A 26519-nucleotide genomic window follows, 5' to 3' on the forward strand; every position below is an offset into this window, starting at 1 on the left:
CACTGTCGGGCGGTGTGTTCATTCACGGCATTCTTCCCGAACGCCTGGCATATGCGGCCGCTAATAGGCCTACCTTGAAGTCATACAGCAAACACCCTCTAATGAGTTGCTTCGACACCTCCATTTCACTGTGCCACTTGGCGAGCTAGGTCTCTGTAGTGTGCCCAACGAGCGTCTACTGATGTCGGGCAGTGTTCTGCCTACCTCCTCATCGCGTCGCGCGCAGGTGGCTAACGTCATAGCATGTCTGTGACCCTCGAACAACAAGGCCATCACAAACGGCAAAAACTTATTTGGATACCTTGTAGATCTAACTAATAATGCATTACTAGTTGTGTATTTGATGTCACTCAGGCAAGTATTATTCATAAATAAGATGTGAATGAAGAATCAATCTTATTAAAGAACTAGCATTTGGCTAGCTGGGGGCTCCCCAGAGTTTGCTCGGTCTACGGCGTCGCATTTCTTATCTATCGGCCTTTCCATCAACATTGAATTTCGTGAACTTGCTCCTCATATTTCCTGAATTTGCCTATCCGGGGACTTCGCCCCTACACACTGTATTTGCTCGGCCTCCGGCCTTCCACCTCGTCAGCCCACAATTTTATCGTTTCTTTTCCTATTTTCAACTATCTAAAATATGAGATTTTGTATGCTAAGAAAACGCCCATTTAAATAGCATGGGAATTTTATCATCATCCTTTAGACCCCTAAAAATTAAAAATATTCACTTTTGGCAATTTTACTGTGGGTTGGTCCCGGAAGGCTACAATCATGCCAAATTTCATCATTCTAATCCTGCCGGAATTATCTAAATATTTTGGTGTGTAGAAGACGTCCCATATAAATAACATGGGAAAGATTTTTCAGTTCCCCATAAAACAACTCTACGATTGGAAATTTTTATTTCTGATGATTCAATTAGGCAACGCTAATAAAAGCGTACAAGCATACCAAATTTCAAATTTTTATTCCAATTCTAATACCTGAAACATGAGATTATAGGTCCAAAAAACGGCCCATTTAAACAACATGGGGAAGTTCTTCATCCCCTCTTGAGACCCCCTAAAAATTAAAAATATTGACTTTTGTGTATTTTCCTGTGGGTTTGTCCCGGAAAGCTCCAATCATGTCAAATTTAATGGTGGTAGCCCTACAAGAAGTGCTCAGTATTTTGGGGTTTTAAAGGTGTCCCATATAAATAACGTGGGAAAGATTTTTCAGTTCCCCACAAAACCACTCTACGATTGGAAATTTTTATTTCTGATGATTTACTTAGGTAGTACTAACGAAAACGTACAGGCGTCCCGTACTTCAAGATTTTATTCCAATTCTAAGTACCTAAATCATGATATTATAGGTTCAAAAAAGGCACATTTAAATAACATGGGGAAATCATCCCCTCTTTAGAGCTCCTAAAAATTAAAAATATTCACTTTAGGTAATTTTCCTGTCGGTTAGTTCCGGAAAGCTACAATCATGCCAAATTTAATCGTTGTAGCACTACAGGAAGTGTTCAATAATTTATGTCAGCTCATGTAGTTTTATATATAGTTAAGAATATACTGAAGTATACTACTAAAAAGAGTTTTTGTATTCTTGTCAAAGTGCGAAAGATTTCAAAATTTAACGTAATCCCTGCAGAGATAATATTTTCGTAATTTGACTCGACAATATACATTATTCAAGCACATAGTGTCACTAAAATTGAACTGAGAAGAGTTGAGTTGAGATAATTACAGAGTATTTAAGAAAGAATGGTGCGGTTTCAAAAGGTAATTATATATATATAAGGTGTTTCAAAACAACCGACAACGTTTGGGAGGTGATTCCTGACACCAAGATAAGACATAAATTATAGACCAACCTAGGTGCACAAATGCTTCCTTTCCGAGTTACAGGTTGTCGAAAACATGGAAAGATGAACTTTTAAGGTTCAAAGCTCCAAGACTATGGGACCTACCGTAGTCGGGTCAAGACTTCACTTAGGAACTAGTATGTTCCCTATCCAAATATCCAAGTTTCAGAATCCTGCGGTACTTCACCAACAATTTTTATAGAGTTAGTTGGTGAGTACTTCAAATTGTATGCCGGTAGCTAAACTCAATCTATAAAAATTGCTTCGTGAGTACCTTTGGTTTCTGAAAGATGAATTTCTGGAATAGGGCACATACTAGTTCCTAAGTGAAGTCTTGATCCGACTACGGTAGGTCCCATAGTTTTGAAGCCATGGACCTCTCAAGTTCGTTTTTTCATGTTTTCGGTAGCCTATAACTCCGAAAGGAAGCATTTGTGCACCCAGGTGGATCTATACTTCTATATCTATACTTATCTTTTATATCTTATGTCTATTTTTGTCTATACTTTTTGTCTTATCGTGCCGTAAGGAATCGCCCCCCAAACGTTGTCAGTGTTGTTTTGAAATACCCTGTATATATTCACCTTGAATTGATTTATGTGCACCATTGGTAGCGAAAACTGTTCAACTTCTGTATTAGCTTTAGTTTCATGTTTACTGCAGGAGCACTTTCTAAGATTGTGTATACAGCAGGAGATAGCTTTGTGTGTGCTCCATTTTGAGCTTTTGAAATCATTAATTGTGGTGTGGGATGAGATTCATCCACAGTTTAATAAACATCCACCACATGAAAGTAAAATAAATAGATGGTATCTCTGCAGTGAAAAATTATTATCTTCAGTGATGTCACTGTCACGGAAAATTCACTTCCGAACATTTTAAAAAGGCTTGTGTTACTCAAACTAGATAGTAGTGGTAACTACATCCTAGAATTGGACGGAATATTTCACCCATTTTCGCAGCAATGTACGCATGGTTCTAAGTCGTTTTCTTCCTTAATGTTGGATCTAACTTGATGCGGAGACTGAAATAACTGAGACAACTGCCAGATCTTAACCGATGCGAGGAGGATGTGGTGAGTCAGTGGTAGAGCGCTTATTTCTGGTGCGTGGGGTCCCTGGTCCGATCTAATGTCAAGTAAGTTTGTGGTAGAAAAAATCATGTTCGTGGGTTTACTTGGTGTGTCCTCCCACCTTCTCATTCCACCAATTCTTCCATCATGTAGTTGCTTTAATCACCGTCTCCCTTAGCCTAAAGGACATAAACGTGGGACGTTAAACTGAAAGGTTTCATTTCATTTAACAAATACGAATTATTTCTTTGCATATTTATTAAAGACCACGTTTATTTACTATCAGTAACATTATCCATCCACGAAAAAACAAATGTTTTAAATTTGTAATCAAATAAATGGAACGAGGGAGTACCAAGATTTCTTAAAAAAGCTATAACGATTCTATTGGGTGAAAAATCGTGTGCAGAAAGATGTAAGAACTATTAAGTAATTGTTACTTTCAATACGCATCATCCATTAAAAATTGTGTGGTCTAATAATTGAGGAATTTGAAAGGAAGTACACTAGTTAGTGTTTAGGGTGGAGAAAGGGACCAAGAATCCTATTGCTTACTTGAAGTCATCGCTAAAATGATTTCTAGAGAAAGGGACGTAGAAGGAGATATATGTAGTATCTGTTGATTTAGAAACTTATTTTCCCCTTTTCAGTAGGTAATTTTATGTTTAGTGTGTATTGGTAGCAACTAGTGGTAGCCTGGTAGCATTAGTAGAGAAGATAGTGTTTCAGTAGAAGCTAGGATAGACAAATTAAATACATCTTATTGGGGGAATCTGAATCAAAAATTGTGATTATGTTAGGAACGTAGAGGTTAAGCTGTGGAGAACGTGAGATTAAAACAGATCCCAAAGGTAGGCATGCAGTGGAAGCGAACTGTGCTAACTGTGAAAGGGTAGAGAAGGCAGAATTGCTATTTTCGTGGTAGCAATACTTATCTGAAATATGAGTGGAGAATGAACAGGATGAAGCGAGTAATTTACCTCCTGATGTAGGATAAATGCCCCTTCGTTCGATTCTAAAATTACGTTCCATGATAACTTTCGAAAAAAAGATTCTGTAACGGTTTACACCAGCGCAACACAAGATATGAGTCTTAATGATAGGCATGGCAGTTACAATTTATTTTTTAAGTTTTAGGTGCGCTCGACAATTTTTACGAAGACTGGTACGAAATAAGGTACAATGTGTTCAAATCGGAAATTCTCTGATGCTTTCAAACTGTTGTTACTCATCAATCAATGCGAGGTTAACTGTACACTTTTTAAAGTGATGTTTCCTGATAGCGAAAGCATTTGACATGCAGCTGCGAAAGAGCATACTAGCTTATTCTGTAGCTTACGGTCTTGGGCCGTATTTGGAAAGTGACTTTCAAGTGTAGAAGTGTACATATTTTGTAGTGTGTTATGATGAAAGTTTGAACAAAATATCACAAACTGCGTCTCCCAAGAGCAAATGGAAAACTTGAAAAAGAAAAGTAGAGTGGCAGCACAAATTTAGAATTGCAGGACAGTTTGTGGTAAGTATATAGTTATGATGATATCATAACTATTATTTTTATCAAAATACTTAAAGAATTAGTAGCATTGACTAGTTGTTAACGTCAACTGTATCATGTCGATAAGTAGCTCAGATTTTTTTACCTGAATATAACAAACAGGTTTTGTCTTATGAGAACATAATTCAGTGTAAAAAGCATTGCGTACAGCTTTACTGCTAATGTATGTCCATATTCATTTCGCTAAAAATCTGGCAGTATTTAATTGGGAAAATTCGTAAAATGTGGGGAAAATTCAAAAACCATGGTTGCTGGACATCCTGCATCACTGTTACTTTGGATCCGTAGGAAAGAAATATGCAGTATTTTAGTTATTACATTAGTGAAGCGAGCTTCTCAACTCGATCGTTATTTGTGTGTGTATTCTACGCTGAGTCTCGTAAAACCTGTCCTATTGTATATTGTCCTCGGTATATACCTTCCTCCGACATAAGCTTATTGTTTGGGGCTGTAATCCGTGAAGAATAAAATGTAAAAAGGTCAAATCCACATCGTGGTGTCACTTTGAACATAAGCATACAAGAAAATTTTGCACTATAAACTACGTTTAAAATGTTCGATTGTGGTATAACAATGTGTATAGTCTCTCTCCGACGTGTCGATCATCATCACAGCTTGTCTTAAAATGAGCCGGTTATGAAAGGATGAATTTGCCTTTTCTTTCTCCATCAAATTAAAAAAAAAAAAAAAAAAAAAAAAAAAGTTCCGCGAAAATTTTTGAAAAGAAAGAGAGAAAAAAATTTAGTGCAATATTGCGTATATTTTATTTGAATTTGAGGTTTCCCAATTATCCTTTCTGCATTGAGTTAAAACGTAGCCACCGATATACATTGTATATCTGTGGCTGCGGTTAAAACTGGTGAAAAGTGAAGGAATCCCCCCTCCCTTCAGATATTTTTAAAAAGTTCCACGGTGACTTTAGTGGACATTATTCGGTTTTGTTATAGTATTATTAATGCATTTGAGACCTTCGCATAATCTACAGTGCTTGGGATTTAAAAAAAAAAAAAAAAAGTCTAGAATGAGCGGTCCCATTAATGTAGGATGTCTTTCTTCTCTCAGTTTCAAAAATCATGTTCTATGACTTTCATGAAAGGAGCTGTTTGATTTTGGTGCAATATGGCACACCTTTTTTTAATTTTTTGGCTTCACAGTTATGCCTGCCACTTGGATTTAAAATCAACCGAGAATGAAAAAGTGAAATGAATCTTCTCACGATTTAGGAAATACATTCCACACTACCTGCTACCGTGTTACATTGCCAAACGTAAGACGAACTGCAGGAAACTGTATGAAAAGTACCCGGTGGGTTCCGAATGGAAGAAAGTTGTCACAATGCATGAATCGTATGTCCCATCTTACACACATTTGGGCGATCACATACCGTGACATTGACGGCAAGGGGCGCAGCAACTTTGTCAGTCCAGGGAAAGTTTCCCACGTGGCTTCATGGTTGTTACGGAATTTCAATATGAGGGTGAATTCATGATACCTAAGATGGACAAAAATGTGATGGTGAATGCAAGATACTTTCAAGAATCCATTCTAACAGCTATCTATTGGAGAGAGAGATCCTACAATTGTATGGAATGGACGCGAGCGAGATGATGAGCCATATGGACAAGGCTTCGAGTCATGCCGCCACATCATCACTACATTCTTATCAGAAAATTTCACAGGAATTAGGATTTCATGTCATTCCGCCTGAAGATATTCCTATGAAAAGCCCAGATGCCAGTCTAGTTTTGCGCCTTTAAGCAATTGAAACGACGTCTTCAACATTGCTGCCCGCGCAGCCTTGATGGTCTGTGGAAAGCGTGCAGGGAGGAGTGGGATAGAAATGCCATGCCTGTCTAGCGCCGGAGCTTGTTGTAATGGAAACTGCGATACCCTGTAATAGTCCACAATGCTGGAGGTCCAATAGAACATGATCGGTGGTGGTGGCGCGGTATCTCTAAAGGTGAGTATCCGTCAAAAATGGACGGATATAAAGCGACCTTCTGTATTATTATAAATGAAAATAAGTATGGAAATCTCATAAAAGTACAGATGATTAGAAGAATCAGTCGAAAGCATAATATTTAAATGCTGATCTCTTATGTAATATTTTCGTACGTTCACTTTTTATCATAAAATATATTTTAATATGTATCACTTACCAAATTTATTTCTAGGTATTGCAAGGACTTATGGACCACAGTGTCCGGTACCTGCAATGTTACTGATCAAGACTGCGTGGAAGCTGCGTTGAAAATCTCGAAAGATCTCATATTTCAAGGCCTAAACTACTATAAACCCGATACTCCTGCAGGAAGAAAGGAGTTAGCAGACAAAGTGACCCCACATCAACACGAGTTCGTTGTTCGAGTCGGCAGGTTCCTTGTAAGTTTAGTTTAGTTAGTTTATATATAATTGTTGTTTTTCTGTACTTTATAAATTTAACTTACAGCTAATTTCTTTACCTTGTAAATCACAGAATTTGAACAGTTACGAAATAGGGAGATAAATCGCCAGGATTAAACCGTTTTTGGTGATGAGATTGATAATTGTTCGTCCTAGAGCTCTCTCTGGCTAAGCGGTTGGCGTGAGAGACCTGGATTCGATTCCCGGTGGGAGTTCATGTGGTTCAGATCCCACGTTAAGCCGTAGGTCGTCTCACATAGCCTTGCTGATGAAAGGGACGCTAAACATAAAATCAAATCAGTTGTTCGTAATAGTGGCGTAATAGATGTAATGTTTTTGTGACATAAAACTCAAATCTGAGATATCATGTTGTCTAAAAAGCCTTGAGGTTTGAGCCTTTGGAGGTCAAAATTTGAGCATACATTTATTGTGATTTGAAATTAACATTATGAAACAATGTATCGACCATTTTGCTCAATGATCTTCATGATTTCGGCATCACCATAATCCCATCGCTATAAACCTTCTGTATTTTGTGGTTAAAAAATTGTGACGTGGTGTTCACAGGCCTCTTTTGAAACTAATTTAACAACATTCAGGAAGTTCTGCAGAGACCGAAACAAATGATAGGCTTGCGGTGCCAGGCCCGGGACATATGGTGGTTACATTAAAACCTCTCAGCCAAGCTCTTTCAATTTCTTGTGGGTTGTTTGAACATTTACGCAGTGTAGCGTTGTCAGCGTGGTATACGATAGAATCTCTGTTGACCAGTTCTAGTTGTTTCTTTTGAATTGCGCGTTAATTGTTGACAGTACAGGTTTTCAGTGTATCTTTCTGCCTGGCGGCAGCAGCTTGCGATGCACTGTGCCGTTCCAATCCCGGTACACGCACAGCATAACCTTCTTTGGTTCAATGTGGGCTTTACCACAGACTATGAAATTTTTTCACGCTTCGACCACGATCTTTTTTTTCACATTGTTGTTGTAGTTTCTCCATTTTCCATCATTTGTCGTCAATCGCTTCAGAAATGGCCCGAGTTCGTTACCTTTTATTACAGATTCGCAGAAGAAATTCAATCGAGTAAATGTCTGTAAGTCAGATCATATGGCGTCCAAACGTCGAGCTTCTATTCATAGCCAGTTTTCTCCAAATGGTTTAACACTGTTTGGTGATAGATGTTTAAGTCATTGGCAATATTATGATTGCTTATACACTGGTCGTGCTCGACTCGTACCAGAATGTCATTCACTTTTTCTGTGATTGGTCAGCCACTGCGAGGAGCATCTTGGACATCAAATTTCCAGAACGAAAGCCACAGATCCGTATTAGGCTGCTTTTGATGACAAATCTTTCCCATAAACAGCACAATAGAGGCGATAAACACTTCAAGGGCCTCCCTAACGTTAGTTTGTAATTCAGTTGTGTAGGTCATTTCTTTTATTGTCTTCTTATAACGGAATCTTTGCGGTGTCCTCATCACACTGCTTCTATTTTTTTTAATGTGTTGGTGCAACACCTATATGCCACTTTGTAAGCTTTCTTGAGCCTGAGCAACACTCAGGGGAACTTGTTAATGCAAACGGATGATGCGCGAGTAATTCTTGGTAATACTGTAGAAACTCTACCCAGCAATATCAATAAGTGTTGTATTCATCTTAGGATAGAATGTTCAAAGATTTACGAGTATATCTGCCTTTTTTTCTATTATTATTATTACTCAATACACATCTTTTAAAATCCAATAAACTGACAGGAAGGTGAAATTTATTATTTAAGCTCAGGAGCGAGTGTTAACCTACACGCTTCCTGATTTTCTTGCGACTTCAAATTTCTCGATGCATTAGTGGTTTGTATTTTCTGAATAAATTAAAGAATGGATTTTATTTATTTATTATTACTATATATATATATATATATATATATATATATATATATATATATATATATATATATATATTTACTTCTAAGAAAAGACAAGATCCCCATGGCATAAATATATTCAAATTTTTTAAGTCATTATTTAATGCCATGTATATATCTTTTTCTCTCTTTGGGGAAACGTTTTTCTTGTTAGCTGCTATATAATATTTTACAGAGCGATTGTAGAGATTCAAAGTGCGCTTTTTAGACTCGTGCCTTCACATAATAGGTTGTAACGCATTCAATTTCTAGTCTGTTGACGATTTGCTGCAGTCTATTGTTTTTTTCGTAATTGTTTCCCTCTCACATGACTCCATTCTAATATCACATCCACATGGATGCTTACAGCTACTTTTTCCTTCTTTAATATATATATATATATACTGACGGAAATGGAAATCCCAACACCAAGAAGGAGTTATGCTGGGTGAATGAAACTTGAACAGAATATTCACCTACAATGATACATTATTGTTATATGACTAAAGCATTTTAGTGAAGGGCGATTAATATTTTATTGGTTTTGGCTTCAATATTTTGTAAACCTTGTTATATTAAATGTAAATAAAATTCAATCCCCAGTCTGGTGCTGTAGGTTATTCACACATGCAAAGAAATCAAGGAAGTCTCATAATAATTTAAAACTATGTCTAGTTAAAACATTCTTCTAAATAGGAAATATAAAAATATGTTATGCAGCAATGTATCAAGGAAATAATAAGACTTCCTACTTCACGTTATGAAGTAACTCTAAAAATGTAATGGTAAGCGGAAGAAATGACGCTACCAAAACTAGGAAGAAAAGGTAGGTGGACTAAAAGAGTAGGAAACTCAAAGAGAGTTCAGAAGTGACCGTCTGACTGGAAGGATCGACATCTCAAAATTTTCACTCGTCAAAGTCTGGGTGAGTACAATGCTGGTTATTAATTGATATCACACTTTATTATTCGACCTTGTCTCAAAATTCGTTTAATTCTTATCCTATCTTCAAAATTCATTATGACAGCTATTATAAATTTTAACGTAAGGCCTCAGCACCAGATTTGGGTAATTTTCTGATCTGATATCTCTACTTTTATTTCTACAATCTAATTCATCCATCTTAACTAACTATTTGCTCTACCTAAAATTTAATGGTTAAGTTTATTATGAGAAAACTCTTCAAATTGCCCCCATGCTAATATGGTTATTAATACATTGAGTTATGTGTGGATAAAATTGTATATGTCAACGTCCGGATTTCGGTCCAATATGTTGGCATATGTTATTATAGTGATACCAGTTACAAGGACCCGCGTGCACGGCTTTGTAAATGCGGAATGGTGGAGCCATTAGACACGTGCCACGCTGCTGAGAAACAGTAGTGTAATTGTGTCAGACGACGGTAACGCGTGCTACGAGTGTACAGAATACCTCGAAGACGACAGCGAACTGTTTATCGGCAGTTAACGCAGTTCGAACGGGGCTGCGTGGTACAGCTATGAGAGGGTGGGTTTTCATTTCGTGACATTGCAGCAAGAATCGGTCGAGACGTCTCCACGGTATACAACTGTTGGCAGCAATGCTCCCGGCAAGGCACTACTACCAGAAGACTGGGTTCCGGGTCTTTCCGGTCCACCGGAGGAAGAAGGGAGTATCAGCGTATTCGCAGGATGCCCCTGGCGGATCGGAGGGCGTCTGCAGCCGAAATTCGAGCTGCAGTTGCACCTGGCATCAGTACAAGAACTGTTGTGAATCGTCTACTGGACTGTGGGCTCCGCTATACGTCCTGTGGGGTGTTTGCCACTTACTCCTACCCACCGTCAAAACCGTCTACAGTGGTGTCGCGAGAGAGCCCATTGGAGGGTGGAATGGAACTCTGTGGTATTCACGGACGAGAGCCGTTCCTGCCTCGGTACCAGTGATGGAAGTATATGATTCAGGAGGCGGCCTGATGAACGTTTGTTGCCAAGCTGTATTAGTCGTCGCCATATCGGTCCGAACCCGGCATCATGGTATGGGGAGAGATTTCGTATGACCACAGGACCCCACTAGTGATTATTCCTAACGGCATGACAGCGCACGTCTGCATCACAATGGCGATCGAATCCGTTGTTCTCCTGTTAATGAACGATATGGAAGGTGGCCTGTTTCAACAAGATAACGCTTGTCCCTATACCACAGGTGCAACTCTACGTACTCTTCAAAATATTAACGTGTTACCTTGGCCGGCAAAATCTCCAATAAAACATGTGTTCGACATGATTGGACGACGCCTCCAGACCCATCCTCAACCAGCTACAACCATCGCCGATCTGACGTTACAGGTGCAGCAGGCGTGGAACGCAATCCCACAAGATGACATCCGACACCTCTACGATCGATTGCCTCCTCGTGTAGACGTCTGCATTCAACGATGCGGTAACTACACTGGATACTAAAGATAAATATCGTCCACTTGCGTCTGGCGGTGCACCTGCATTCTGTAAGTTTTGTACTTCAAACTGGAATCAATGTATAAGACATGTACATGATTATTGTGTAAGCTTCATTCACCTAGCATAACTCCTTGGTATTGGGATTTCCATTTCCGTTAGTATATATATTTGGACTTCTTGCTCTCTTTACCTCATGATGCTTATAGCGGGAAAAGCTTATAGTGTACTGTGTGATATTTTCACAACTGAGGATACCCTCTAACTGTATCCGCGAACAATTCAGATGATCTCTTAGTGTTAATCGTAGGTATTTGTATAGTTGTACTTTGTTGGTAGTTTCACTTGATATCTTAACGCATCCATAATTGGCAGCGTTTACAGTCCCGGCGAATTTGCATGTATTTAGTTTTCTGTGCATTTCTTTCTATTGTCCTCTTATCTCCTATCAGATTGACATAATCAGCATAAGCCATAACCTAGCGAGTGTGTGTTCTGAAGAATTAATTTATAGAAAAATAGGCTGAACAAGTCGTTCTTCTTCCGGTAACTGATACAGTTAAAGAAAAGTATTGAAACACTTGACTAAGAAAACTCATTGTTGAAAGTCCGAATATTTTGAGGCTTCTGGAACTGTCTGTCTTTCTTCATTTCCCAAGTTGCCTTCAAATCACTTTTCGCTTATTATTATTATTATTATTATTATTATTATTATTATTATTATTAATAATAATAATAATAATAATAGCTTTCATTTCCCCAACCTTAGCTAATTACTTTCGGACTTATTAATGGCAGACTCAACTGCCTCTTTGCCTATTTTCTCTCTCTACTTACTACTCTGTTTATTTCTTGATATCTCTTTTCTCATTTGATTTGTTTTATTTTTTCCAGACTTCAGCAGGATGAGGTGTGGTGCTTTGTGTTTAACATGGTACCTAAAATTTAAAATCATTTTTTTTCCCTCATTTCCCTGTTTTGTTTGGTGTCTATTTTATGTTATCCATGCACAAAATACAACCTACTTTTCGAACTGTCGACATTTAGACAAACCGTGTCTTCGCACCCTGGAATGATAGTCTGAACACATTCCTTGAAAACAATCAAAATTGTGAGACCCTCCAATGACTTCCATGAGATTTCTCACACCCAAAGGCTGTGCATATACGTACTCACTGTAGGAAAGCGTTATACAACAAACTAAGTAAATCGGAAAGAAAATATTACAATTAGTAGTGTTGACAATCTATTGTTAAAATCTAATAAGTAGTTTTGAGCTACAGACGAACGTATGTGGAAACCTATCCCTCAGTTTTATTACATCAGGTATAGACAAGTTCCCGATGGCGTGATTTTCTGTGTGTTTTTATAAGGCTTTGATTTGAGTTCGAATTACGTCCGAACATGTAGATATGTTCTTTGTCGAGAAATAGTTGAGTTGAGTTGATTTTAGTTTAGCGTCCCTTTCAGCAGCGAGGCTATATGAGACGTGGACCTACTGATTAACGTGGAATCCGAACCACATGAGCTCCCGCCGGGAATCGAACCCGGGTCTCCCACGCCTCGAGAAATAGTTATTGTGCATTTATTTAGAAAATAAGGATGACAACTTATCGAAATCCGACTTTCAGTATGTTTAATTATGTTCGAAACAGCTAAAAAGCATTAGAAGTAAGCAACAGTTCTTATTTGGTTAATATTTTATTTAAAACATCTGAACGTATTTGCAACTTATACCATTTTTGTGGGAGGTAATGTGGCCAGGAAAAACGTAATAAAATCAGGGAGTTTTGAAAGTTGAATTGAGTTTTCACCCTGCGACACCAAATTAGGTTATTTGAAAACGTACATTGTTGACAACATAATAAAATTGCAACATGACGTGACCTAGATCAAAAATATGACCCCTTCCTACATCGTGAAGATTTACGATAAAATTGTTGCCGTTGACCCTTATCCGGCGTACTTCTTATTTTTAAACGTTTTATAGTACTGAATATGTTGCGAACAGATTTTGTTTCTCTGTTGGCAGGTAAAGGTGGAATTGGTAATTGCGGTTCAAAGCGGCTTTTTTATAATACACAATTCCTTATTTGAGCGTTATTCCAAAAGTGATACATTGCCTATTGCTCAAGAAAAATTCACGGCTGGAAGTTAACATCATAATATTGCCAGTACGTGACCATATATTGTGAACATACACCTCATGTTATGTTGTTGTATAATGAAAGTATTAGTGTAAAATGTTGGGAACTAACTGTATGGTGGAAAGTTGTAAAGACTTATGCATATGCCACTGAAGAGAGAGATTTCGAGTTGATTTTGTTCTACATCTTACTGAAGACATTGTTTATAATTCATGTATCAGTGTGTGTATACACGTTCATGGTCATTCTCGTTGGTAATAAAATAAGGTGAACATGGATCAGAAGATGATATTGGCTCTTTTCCTTTCATGTTACTTGCTGTTTGCAATACCCTTACTAACTTGGTCGAGTTTGCAACATGGCAGTGAGAATGCTTGTATGGAAATCAATACGTTATCGCATAATAAGGAGTTTGCATGTACCAAGCGACAGAATGACAGTAGTGGTGTCTGCTCGGTACCAGTAAAATGCAATGATGTACTGTGAGGTTTGAGCCTGATACGGGAGTACCATCAAGACTTTGTCATGTGAACATTTTTAGTCATTATTGATTACAGCATCTAAAACTATATTATGTAATGCTGGTACCAGGTATCTACGCATTTATGGACAAACGATGGTGCAGGATAAGGGAGTTGAATCATGCCGAAGTCGTCGTCTTCAGTGGCATGTGGCTAGTTCTTTAATAGTTTGCCATCAAAAATATATCCCAACATAAAGAGCCCTTCCCGTAGTCTACCGGCTAGCGCTTCCTCCTTTGGTGGACGGTGTCCTCGGTTCGATTCCTGGTGGGCCAACCTTGAAATTTGAATGCAGAACTATGGTTGTGATTCCACCTTAAACTATTTCCACGTCTCATATGGTGCCAGCGTTCTCGGGTTCGATTCACGGTGGGGGCACTCAGTTGAAAACTGTAAAACAGTTTTTCAGACCAGCTATTCTGAATTAGATTCTTGGTTTTCCTCATTCACACCTGGCAAATGCCGGGGTGGTACCTAACATATAGGTCCCGAGTCGCTTCCTTCCTTCGCAAATCCTTTCTTTCTTCCCTTTCCCTGGATGGTGCGCTTGCCGAGGAACCTCATCCCTCATACTTGACGAGCTAAATGCCGACAGCTCAGAAATCTAAATCCTAAATCCTCACGTCTCATACACCTCGGTGCTGAAAAGAGGCGCTGGACTTCAACCAACCAACATAAGAAACCGACTTTTCAAGCACCAGTTGGAGTTTAATAGAGAATGGTTAGCAACGATGTTCTATAACCAAAATCAGTATTTACTATTCATAACTCAGCTTTATTCTAAGGCGGGTCTCTCAAGCTGGAAGTCACAAGATGAATACATCGGGGGTCAGAATGGGAGGTGAAACAGATAACTGTAGGAAAAGTATTGCCTTAATGATTATTTTGATAGACATTTTTGGATTAAAAGATCAACTATATTTCAATCAAAAATTTTCTTGTAGGCATTATATCTGGAGAACTACATACAGTATAGCCTACTCAAACTATCACTTAACTCAGTATGATGTGCTTATTCCGTAGAAAATATGAAAACTCGATTTACGGGACGTTCAAAAATTTTGTGGCTCCTGATTCAAAAACTAGTTCTTGGTCAAGATCGCAATCTTTTGATTTTTTTTTTTTTAGATCATTCCTAAAATTCTTAATATTTCCATAGTTACTGTCAAATCAGCAAAACATATTAAACAAATAAGGGGTTTAAAAAACAATTGGAATGCGATTTGTGAAAAGCATGTTAGAGTACAAGAAAAGTACTATTAGAACAAAAACTACGTATTGAAATAGAGTTCGGAATGAAGGCTAGTGGGAAATCTGATCCCTGTGCGATTTGACTAGGCTTCAAATATAATAAGCAACAATAATCAATTCTCATTACAAGCTAGAAATTACTTGCCAGCGACTATGGAAGTCGCTGGGAATAGAATGTGATCAAAGGGGAAGGGGGATAGGTTGAGAGCCTGCTCTAAGGTAACTCATGGCGAATATACTCAGCTATAAATCCGATAATCCCAAATAGATTAAGAATGGGCTTGCTTTAACATTCACAGATGAACAACGTGATTTCATTTGGTAAATTTTAGATTTGTTAATTTTATAAATATGTTTCAATTAATGGGACACAGCAGGTGCGCACATAGAAATTTTTGTTAAGAGGAGTCCATTTTTTTTAAGGGGGGGGCGGTGAATTCAATATTACAAGCCACTACCTCCATATCGTAATGAATGGGAATTATTCTGTATCCGATGAGTATTGTAAAACACTTTCACTTAAATTTTCAGGGGAAAAAAATGGTAGAGCTAGCTTATTTTTATAAGAGAAAGGGTACAGATGAAGTGTAAGATCAAATTTTCATGCTACATTAACCATTTCCCTGTTAAACAAGTATAGTTTTATTAAGAAAGTGCACAAATATATGTTGAGTTCGGAAGTTTTGGGGCGGTCTGGACCCGCTGCCGGGATACAATGAGGAAGTAAATTATATCGTTTGGCAAGCTTGAGCTTTTTTGTGTGTAGTGCTCTGTGTTTTTAAACCAGGACTGAAGAAAATGATGTATGTAAGATAAGAGAATGCAGTGAATAGGTTTCGTGTTTAAGCTAACTATAGCGACAACACAGAAAAAAAAAATATACTACGGTCTCGAAATCACAATGTTACAAGTAACATGTGTGTAATTGTTAGGAATTGTCTGTCATTGTTAGGAGTATGTGTGTCACCGTTAAGAGAACAGAAACAGCAATATCTTTTAGTTAACGGCGTGTTTTTTCCTTCAACTAGGGTCGATGAAAATCTTTTCCACTAGAAGGAAAAGCTGCCAGTTGTTATTATTATTATTGGCAACGAATGATAACATTTTAGTGTCTTAAAAATTAGTTTGTTTTCTCGAAAGCTATTTTGTTTACATCAATGTCGGTTATCAATTGATGAATTCTCATCTTTGCGCAATAATAGAATTAAACAAAAATGGAAATTGAAGAATTAGTAATAATTTTAGGGCATATCTCATGTACAGCCAGCCACAAAAGTTCTTTCCGTTTCTTAAAATTTATTATTGGAATAACGATGGAACGTACAGAGAAATCACATTATTTTCTAATTTACTGAAAACTGTACTCAAATTGTCCTTCCATTCCTTGTTATTTACGAAGCTAATTTCATCAAACGGAAAGAATTTTTGCCGCTGATTGTACCATACTATGTACTGTCATCTTTGCTAGCGTCGTAATGAAGAGCTTGATGAGAGCATCTTTCTATAATAGTTTGACTTCACTAAGTAGCATGCTTCTTCTACAGCATCAATTATTAGATTTACAAAGAAATTAGTTTTTCTCCATTTTCTCGCAAACTGCGCATGAGAATTTACTTCAGTTTGTTCAGCTTCATGAGGTCTATCAATTGGTACATGTCTCATCTTTGGATATTGTTTTCTTTAAATGCTAGTATTGTAGAATTTATTAAGTTCGAAGCATAACGTAAGTTTTTGTGTATGTATGTTTGTATGTGATGGTTTCACGTCACACGTTGGAGCTTTCTTATGAAAGAATGTATTTGTTTTACAGAACTTGGATGCTAGTCAAGTATGGAGTATGTTGTCAAGTTATTTCTCCTTTGAGTTCAGGGGTTCAGAAGACAGTTTACAAGAACTTCAAGCAAATAGCGACAAAGCACGGTTTTTAATAAAAGATATCTTCTTCTTCTACTTACGGGAACGAAGATTCCTTCTGCAAACTGTGAAGACCATATTGTTATACAGTGGTCATAATAGTAATCCTAATGAGGTATGTTTTTACTATTACATCGTATAATATGAAATGTTGGATTCTGATCATATGCCATTTTATGAAGGAATTAGTTGAGTGGTAAAAAGTTCTTAATTTTTCACTTTAACTTAAAGGTCATACAATTCTTAGTAAGCTATCATTCTTATGTATGTTGAGAGTAGTGAATCTTACGCATAATCGCTAAAAATTGCCCTTAATTTGATTCTTATTTTACTTATAAGTTAGGAACCAAAGGCCTGCACAGGCTAATACTTCATATGAGTACTAAATTCGTGATTGTGTACCAGCGTGCTTTACATCAGGTACATTTGGTTAAACTCGTACATACATATTGTGCTTGTCATTGGTTTTTCACAGAAATACCAGATGAAGGGCAAAAAGGAGGAATCGAACGTCACTTTTTGTATTATATCTTGTATACATAAATCAATAACGTACCACAACCTAGTTAAAATATTATCCAAAATACAAATAAAGAACTATGTTGTGAGAGCATTACTAATTACCAGACATATATCCATCACTATGGTGTTGATCTGCGTTCAGATAACTGTCTAGAAGTTCTGGTATTTGTGTGTAATCGGTTTAACAAATGGAGAAGTACTAACTTAGAAGTTGAAGTGGGCTGAATCCAAGGTACTTCAAAAACCATAGGAATAAATTATAACCTGTCACTGAACTCGGGATACAATGTAAAAATTGAAATTTCTTACCATAATATCTCAGAAAGAATTGGATTTATATATGTGAATATATTTTTAAGATTACCAAATTCTCCTTTTGGATTTTAAAATGGATCACAATCAAATTTCAACATTTTGTTTTCTTTCTTCCATTTTTTTTTTTTTTTTTTCAATCAGCGCGAGAGAGGTTCTATTTCAGAAAACGATAGATGTCATCTTTAAAAACTGTGGTATAAATCGATTCTTGTGTGAGTACTGTAAACAAACCCAACACACAAATTGAATTGGGCGATTACATCCAATATACGAACGTTCAAAAGTAGTATAAATTATTACTGAAAGCAATATATGACCTGTAATACTGCACAACTTGCGTAACGTATTGACCTCTGTTCTTTAGCAGTTTATATTTATTTATTTTTGTGGTCTGTCTTCACACTTGTTCCCGTGCCTTTAGGAAACATTTCTTATAAGGTGACTGAGAACTACCTGGACAAGCTGAAGAACCACTAGACACATATTTAACTCATTTGGAAGTGTTTTGGTTGTTACATGTTTTGTTTCTTTTGTTAATTTTATTTGGTGAAAAGAACTGAAGCTATAAGTAATAGCTGTACTTTAAATTACAGATTGTGTATACAAGATTCCTAGCATCCCTTGACAAGAACTCGTTGACGGCCTCAGTAGTTGCTCAATTGAAATGTGTGACGAGTGCTCAAGCTCCAACACGAGAACGTAATGGAAACCTTGTTACAGAATACACCAAAAACACATGGATTAGATCTAACTTACATGAACAACTAGAAATATCTCAGATCCTTCTGTGCTTATTTCGATTTTATGGTGGTATTAATAGTCAACAGTTGAAGGAAATTATTTCTATTTGTTTGGTGAGTTCATATTTTTGTCTTAAGTCATTAGTTGTAAAGTTGTATTTACTGGGCCAAAACGTACAGTAAAAGTTCTTTGAATATATGGAAACAAATATTAGAATACTAGCAGCGTTCACCCCGCTTCGCTGCGGTCACCCCGGAACGCAATAAACTTTGTTACTTAGATAATTTTTACTTTTTCGCTTTCAAGTGATATGATAAAAACCATAGAAGATTGCACTAATGTTAACATTATATCGCCTGTCATTTATGTTAACCCGCCCCGCTTCGCTGCGGTCACCCCAACCCGCCCCGCTTCGCTGCGGTCATCCCGGAACGCAATAAACTTTGTTACTTAGATAATTTTTACTTTTTCGCTTTCAAGTGATTTATAGCGCCTGTCAGTTATGTTAACCCGCCGAGTCACAGGGTCATGCGGGTTGCATATAAATACGTTTATTTTTATACCTATGATGAACTAATAACAAAGGATTTTTTGTACGTATTGACACCTGATTGGTCAATTATCTCAAGACACTGGTAATTGAAAATTAAAGTGATATGATAAAAACCATCTAGGGTCCACATCCTAACAACCCCCCAAAAATGAAAGAAATCGGTTCAGCCGTATTAGCGTGATGAGCGGACAAAGGATTTTTTGTACGTATTGACACCTGATTGGTCAATTATCTCAAGACACTGGTAATTGAAAATTAAAGTGATATGATAAAAACCATCTAGGGTCCACATCCTAACAACCCCCCAAAAATGAAAGAAATCGGTTCAGCCGTATTAGCGTGATGAGCGGACAAAGGATTTTTTGTACGTATTGACACCTGATTGGTCAATTATCTCAAGACACTGGTAATTGAAAATTAAAGTGATATGATAAAAACCATCTAGGGTCCAAATCCTAACAACCCCCCAAAAATGAAAGAAATCGGTTCAGCTGTATTAGCGTGATGAGCGGACAAAGGATTTTGTGCGTTCTCTTTTATATATATAGATTTCAATGGTGGATACGCGGATACGTATGGATATATACATTGTGGGTTAAAACCTACCTACCAACTTTCAATTATATAAAGTACTGAATGAAACAACATGTAATTCTCATTTAAATTATAGTTATTGTCCTGGCATTTACATTACATGCTCAGTATGTTTTGCGTCAACTTCAGCGATTTTACGCAGTGTTATTTCAACATTTGATTCGAGTTTGTAAAAAAAAAAAAAAAAAAAAAACATCTGTGGAAATGCCAAAAAAAATTCACGTTCTGTTGTTGACTTTGCTCTTCAGAAATTTTGGTGTTGCTATACTAAACTTTGTCTTTGAGTAATTGAACAACCCTATAAAAACAAATCTTTAAAATGTTCAACTCTGGTGAGTACGGACGTTAGCCAAATCAGTTTCCATACATAAAGACGGAAGTATGGAAACATTTAAGGAATGGAATGAAACTGTTTCCAATCAATCTTCCATACCTGTCTGCTGGCTCTTCTGACTCTAGGCCTTATGATTAGGGTGTACGATGGTCCAATGGTAGAGCGCTTACCTCTGGTGCGTGTGGGTTTCTGGTTTGATCCCCGACCAAGTAAGTTTGTTGTGGGCAACATTGTGTTCGTGGGTTTTCTCAGTGTACTCCAGTTTCCTTCTACATTCTCATTCCACCAGTTATTACATCATCAATTACTTGCCTTAGGCATCCGCCTCCTTTAGCCTAACGGACGTAATTGAGGGACGTAAAACTGAAAGATTATTTCAAGATGATCGATTGTATTATTCATAGTTAAACACTCGTTGTTGAGTAGTGTAGTGTAACAGCCGTACATTTTATTATTGTATTTTTCTTTTCCTTTATTAAATGTTATGTTATTCTAATAGTTAGTTAATCGTATTTAATTATGTTATAGGATGTAAAAAGGACTGTCAATCATATCTTAATTGATAAGTTACCAATTGTTTATATTGTATATATGTGTTTTCTCGTTTATTTCATATATTTAATATATAATTCTTAAATCTCAATGATAGAATATACGCAATGGGAAATACCTGATTAAGGTGGATCACCGCCCGGAAGTCAGTACATGTTTTAGCTTATTTCCTTAACTACTGCGCAGTGAAACATTACATATTATAAATATTGTATCATAAGATAGAGTTATGTTTCAGCTACAACACAGGACACTGATTTATTTGGTTATGTCTTCTGATATCGAAAAAGGTAACAAATAAAAGAAAATATTAGATTCGTTTTACAATGAGCACACAAGATGGCACTTGCTGTTAGATCTTACTAGAAGTGCTCATTTTTATGAAATGTTTATTTGTATATGTAAAGTATGCTAAAGTAACAATCTTATTATGAAATAGATATATTTTTGTTTGACCATTTCTTGTGTTTTGTTTCAAATTTTATTTAAACATTAATTTACATTTAAGGAAATAGATTTTGAGAAAACTTGCGCAGAACGCCATAATGCGTTGTTGCCAAATTTGTACGTTTAATTCCTGAATTCTAGCGTTGCAGTTCGAGAAGCAAAACTTAGCTGTGAATTCCGGTAAGGGTCTAAAATTAATTTCTCCAGTAAGTATCCAAGCAAAATTCCATGATAAATTCGGTTATTATTTGGCATAAGCAAACACTCGACACTATCTGGCAACACCACACTATACAAGCAGCGTTTAGCATAGCACCGAGAACACTTGGTGATCCACCTTAACATTATATAGCGTAGGAGAAGCCCCAAGGGTAAGACAAAGTGGAAAATACTAAGAGTATATGTGCGCACGCAGCTGTAGTGTTGGGTGCATGAAAGGGTGTATATGGAAACTTAACATTAGTGACCAAAATACGAAATAGTCTTGAGATCTGACGTAAGTTGCAGAATTTTATTTTATTTTTTTTCATTCATTTAATATAAATTAAATGTGATGTGTCTCCCAAAAACGGATTTAACTTAATAGACCTTCTTCGTGCTACGTACGAGGTAAGTCCATCGTGTTAACCTCTTTTTCGGCATTTATAATTTTAAATTCACGGACGGACTTCAACTGTAACTTGTATTTTTTTTTTTAACTTGATTTTACAAATTAACTGGGCTAGCTAAATCGTCTTAATTATTCAAATGTACTTGCTACCATTATGGATCTATCTGCAGTTAAAAGAGCCGTAAAATGTTCGTTATTTATTCGTGTGTGACCTCTTTCGTACTGCAACTGCGACAGAAGGCTTCCATTTTAAGTACTCGCAAAATTATTTACAAAGAGTCAAATCACATAATGTATCACGTAAGTTTCATCAAATTACGATTTAATTGAAGAAAGAATTACATTTGAACTTGTTTGGTAGTTTTTGCGACACCCCGTAGATGTGTGTGTCAGACCTACATTTTTTTAAGGTGGGCATCCCGGACGCTCAAAAGTATGAATGAACAGAAACATCAGCTCTATTTAGGAGATTGAGATGGGGTGACCTGGAACCACTTTTCCAAGCCAGTGACAGGGGAGTTCCATATCCACACGTTGACGATCGTCTTGTTCTTTGTGTGGTGATGCCTAGTCCTGCTGGAAATAATGAAGGAGGGTGCTTGCTTTCTGCGAGAAGGGACGAAAACGATGTATTTTAATCAGTTTGATGGGGTGCTGAGAAATGAGGGTTGTGTTCATGAGTATGGGTCCAGTGACACGAGTGTCCCATATTCCACATCACATTATCTTCAAACCAGGCCTCTACGCTGGTCTAGTGGCTAGCGCGCACGCGCCTTTGCTGCGGGGTTCGATTCCCAGTGGGAGATCCGTGTAATTTGAACGCGTTACGGTGTTTCGGATTTTGTCTTAAACGGTAGATCCAAGTCTAATAGTCTCGATGCTGAAAAAAGTACGCTTAACTCCAATCGACCGACCCAATTTAGGTGTGTCTAACCTACGGCGGCTTGTTTTATTCCAGTATCATTGATTCTGATGGTTTACCTCAGTGAAAAATAAACTATCTGTATGAATGAGGAATCCAGGTGCTATTTGCGTAACATCTAAATACAGTGTCTATTGTCGAAGTATGCATTTGCGTTCTCAAACCATCAGAATTATCTCAGTTCTCTCATGCATTTCAGGGTAATTTTTTGCAAAAGTGTCAATGGGTAATATTTTCTTTTTAAGCATACCCCTTTAACTACTGTGTTGTCACTACGTAGTCGGTACTGGCTAAAGTTGATTACACACAACTTCCCTAATACACTGTACATATCAATTTTAGATTCTGCTACCTACCGTTTCCTTTGGGTACTGGCTTCTGCAATAGTCCCTACAGAAAATGTTGATAACAAGCTGGTTCAGAGTTCACATCAGTTCGAGCGTAAATTAATAAAAGTAGGAAATAAGTATTACGACATAGGTAGTCTCAGTGGTTCGGAAATCAAGGTTTGACTGTATCTTACCTCTGCGCATATGTGAGTATATATACGACTGGCAAGCTGATAATCCCATAAGTATTCGTAACAAATTCCTATTATATATACAGCGAAAGAAAGGATACTGATGAATACACACAAATTCCAATTTTATAAAGCACGAATGCTTGAGTGAACAACACTGCACACACACTTTTAAAATATGAAACACTTGATACAACGAACAATAAAAAGTAATAAGGAGATATACGTATGGAAAATAAATGAACTACTCGTATGAATATAGCCCGTAATGCACAGTTATTTCTCACGTCACATAACACTAAAACTTATTCACTTGGATAGGTACTTTCACTATTAAACCAGTGGAGAATGCTCCAAGAGCGTTGCCAGAACGAATGAATTGGAGAGATGGACCGAGAAGGATACCGTATTTTACGAACTATAAGAAGCACTTTTTCCTTCGAAAAATTGCCTCCAAAATTCAGGTGCCGCGGGAAACCTCGCATTAAATCTCTATTTGGCAACATTGGATCTAACTGGCAGCAGCAGTGCACCGATGCGACGAACATCAGTTGCGGGGATTCACAAGCTTGCTAATACTGTATCCCTCCCGCCCCGCCATCACAAACTCAGAACCACAGACTAGAAAATAGAGATCGTAAACTCTGCGAAAAAGTGGAAAAATGTTACAGTATTTTTTTTAATTGCTTAAAAATTTAGGGACGTAAAATACAGTAACTGTGATTGTTCCTACATAGAAAAGTAAATATTTTTATCCGCACCTTCTCTTTCTCGCAAAAATTCGCAAAATATCATCTCTCTCTGACTTACAGTTCCCGAGATATGGCTCCTTGAATCTTCCGAAATTCCAACTTTGTTTGGCGGTGAACAGTTGGCCAGTGCCCACCGGTTACTATTTGGTACCAAAATATTAACCATTCTCTTAGATATAGATCAACATCAATATCATATGTATAACTTTATACGGCTCCTTAAATCTCCGGAGATCGGCCATTTTTTTGGTCAGTATCTCGGGAATGGTAAGGGTGATGCGAAAAATTACATTACCTTCTTAGATAGTTTTTGATGCTCTATCGAATGGAGGAATGAAAATTTAAAAAATTAACAAATAACAAAGATACACACACACACGTACACACGGACAGACATAGAAAATTCAGCAACGAACTTTATAATTTCGTTGAACAGGTAGTGAATACTCGGAGGCTTGAGGTGAGTAAGTGAGGCTATTGCGTGCCTCTCCTTTGAAGTAGCAGACGCGAACTCCTCGCTTCTGCTGGACAAACACCGTGTGCGTGGGTTTTCTCGGGGTTCTCCCGTTTCCTCCCACTTTCTTCATTCCACCATTTCATTCATTACTCATCATCACCGTCTCCTTTAGCCTAACCGGCATAACCGTGGGACGTAAAACTTAAAGATTTCATTTCATTTTTCCTCGCTTCTGCTGCCATCCGTGAATATCCCGAAAGAATGCCTTTAGTTTTCAGTGTCTTTTAGGATTTGCTCCGAAAAAAATCATGAATTTTATATTCATAATCTATGCAAATATAATTGTGGTATATTAAGTAGTCCTGCCAAGACGTCTTTTTGTCCCGTGGGAAAGTAAAATTTGCTGTCAAGGTGGAGTAAGTGTTCCAGACCAACTTTAGAAATTCAGTCTATAACTAATGGATATCTTATAATTTAGGCTAGTGGAAAACAGTTTAATAGAAAAGAATACAGATTGGCAATTCTGGAGAGTAAGATTTTCATATGCAATTCACACAAACTGCAAGCGTTATTCCCATCGAAGTTTAGATAACAAAGCTCAGTGTGAAGAGCTTTGTACCTGGTCTGTTAATGTAACAATTTTGTATTTAAAAAGGTTTCTAAACGCTGATAATCACTTATATGGAAAGTAAACACAAAATAAATTTAGTAGACAAAATCGTGAGGAGTTAACTTCACTCAAGAAAAGATAAAATGTTTGCTTATCTGGAGTACTCTGCTACTTAGATAAACATTCAATTCAATAAAGAGTGGTTCCTTTGTATTATTCTCAACACCGACAGGTCTGGAGCCCACCTGCGTGGAAAAGAAGAAAAGTTGTTTCTTTCCTGCTATAAAACGTCCAGAACGAAGAAAGGAAATGTTTTTTGGATCAAAAGATCCAATATATTTCAGGCAAAAATTTTCTTGTAGGCCTTATATCTCGAGAACTACATATAGTGTAGCCAAACCAAAACTACCAATTTACTCAGTATGATGTGCTTATTCTGTTGATAATACGAAAACTCGATTTAAAAGTTTTGTGGCCCCTGATCCAAAAACTAATTTTAGGCCAAGATCGCAATCTTTTGATGCATTTTTTGGATCATTCGTAAAATTCTTGTTCACTTGAATAAAATACTAATTTGGATGATGATTTAGAGTCGGTAAAAATACACAGTTTGTCCGATAAGTGAGTTGTGTGGCCGAGCTGATCGGTGACAATTCTGATCTTAAGCAGTCATTAGCCCAGCAATTAAGAAGTCGTATTGGTAATAATGATAATAACAACAATAACAAGATTCTTAAGTTTCATGAACAACAACTAATAAAATTTTTATTTATTTTTTTTTTTCAAAACAATGTATTTCTATTATAGTTCGTTAGCTCACTGAGGATATAATATAAAAATTGTTACCTTGATAATTCTCTGTATTTTTTTTATATATATATATATAAATAGTAACAATGAAATGAGCACTGTGCTGGGATAACTGTGACTCAGCTTAGATGTGTGTCCGTACTTTCAGTATGTTATGAATTTGTTATTTATAAATATTTTCTTTTTTATATAGAAATCAGAATTAGGATATAATCAGGTGTTTGAGGGAGACCTGAACGATGAGCACCGTGACATTATTGAACAGATATCACATGTTCAGGCTGTTCTCGTTCTCGGCTTGTACGGGTTTACGAGTAAAGGTGATGAAGGGTAAGTTTTTGTTGTTACTAATGAGAACAGAATTCTTATTTGCAGTTTAAATTTAGAAATCAGTAAATTAATGTTATTTCCTCTTAAGGACGCATTTATTTTCTTACCAATCATGATATTTATAAACTCTGTCTCGTATTTAACGTTAGACATGAAAATTATTGATCAAAACTTCTTCACAGTTATATGGTAGCCTTCAATTTAACTTTGCGTTGACGTCATCAACAACACACTATGAAATCTTAGACAGCTCAGAGTGCCACAAATTTTATCGTCGTTACCAGATTTATAGGAGCCTTGTACAGAATGTAGGTTCAGCCGTAAAAATACGGAGAATAAAGCGGCAATGCTCCATTCCTTATTATAGTGTGATAGTGTGCTGATTTGTTGAATCC

General features: G+C 37.0%; 1 protein-coding gene across 3 annotated transcripts in view; it reads left to right on the forward strand.

The window, feature by feature from the left end:
* LOC145687864 (nucleoporin Nup188-like) overlaps positions 1-26519 on the forward strand; it is a 97830-nt gene that overhangs the window by 11478 nt on the left and 59833 nt on the right. For all 3 annotated transcript variants that reach the window (XM_081761365.1, XM_081761363.1, XM_081761364.1), the window contains exons 3-6: positions 6660-6867; positions 16952-17170; positions 18486-18746; positions 25988-26124. In XM_081761365.1, the coding sequence (XP_081617491.1) occupies positions 6660-6867; positions 16952-17170; positions 18486-18746; positions 25988-26124 (825 nt within the window). The remainder of the gene's footprint in view (positions 1-6659; positions 6868-16951; positions 17171-18485; positions 18747-25987; positions 26125-26519) is intronic.

This window comes from Thermobia domestica, chromosome 6 (assembly GCF_964235325.1).
Source record: "Thermobia domestica chromosome 6, izTheDome1.hap1.1, whole genome shotgun sequence".
In the NCBI taxonomy this organism is placed as follows: Eukaryota; Metazoa; Arthropoda; class Insecta; order Zygentoma; family Lepismatidae; genus Thermobia; species Thermobia domestica.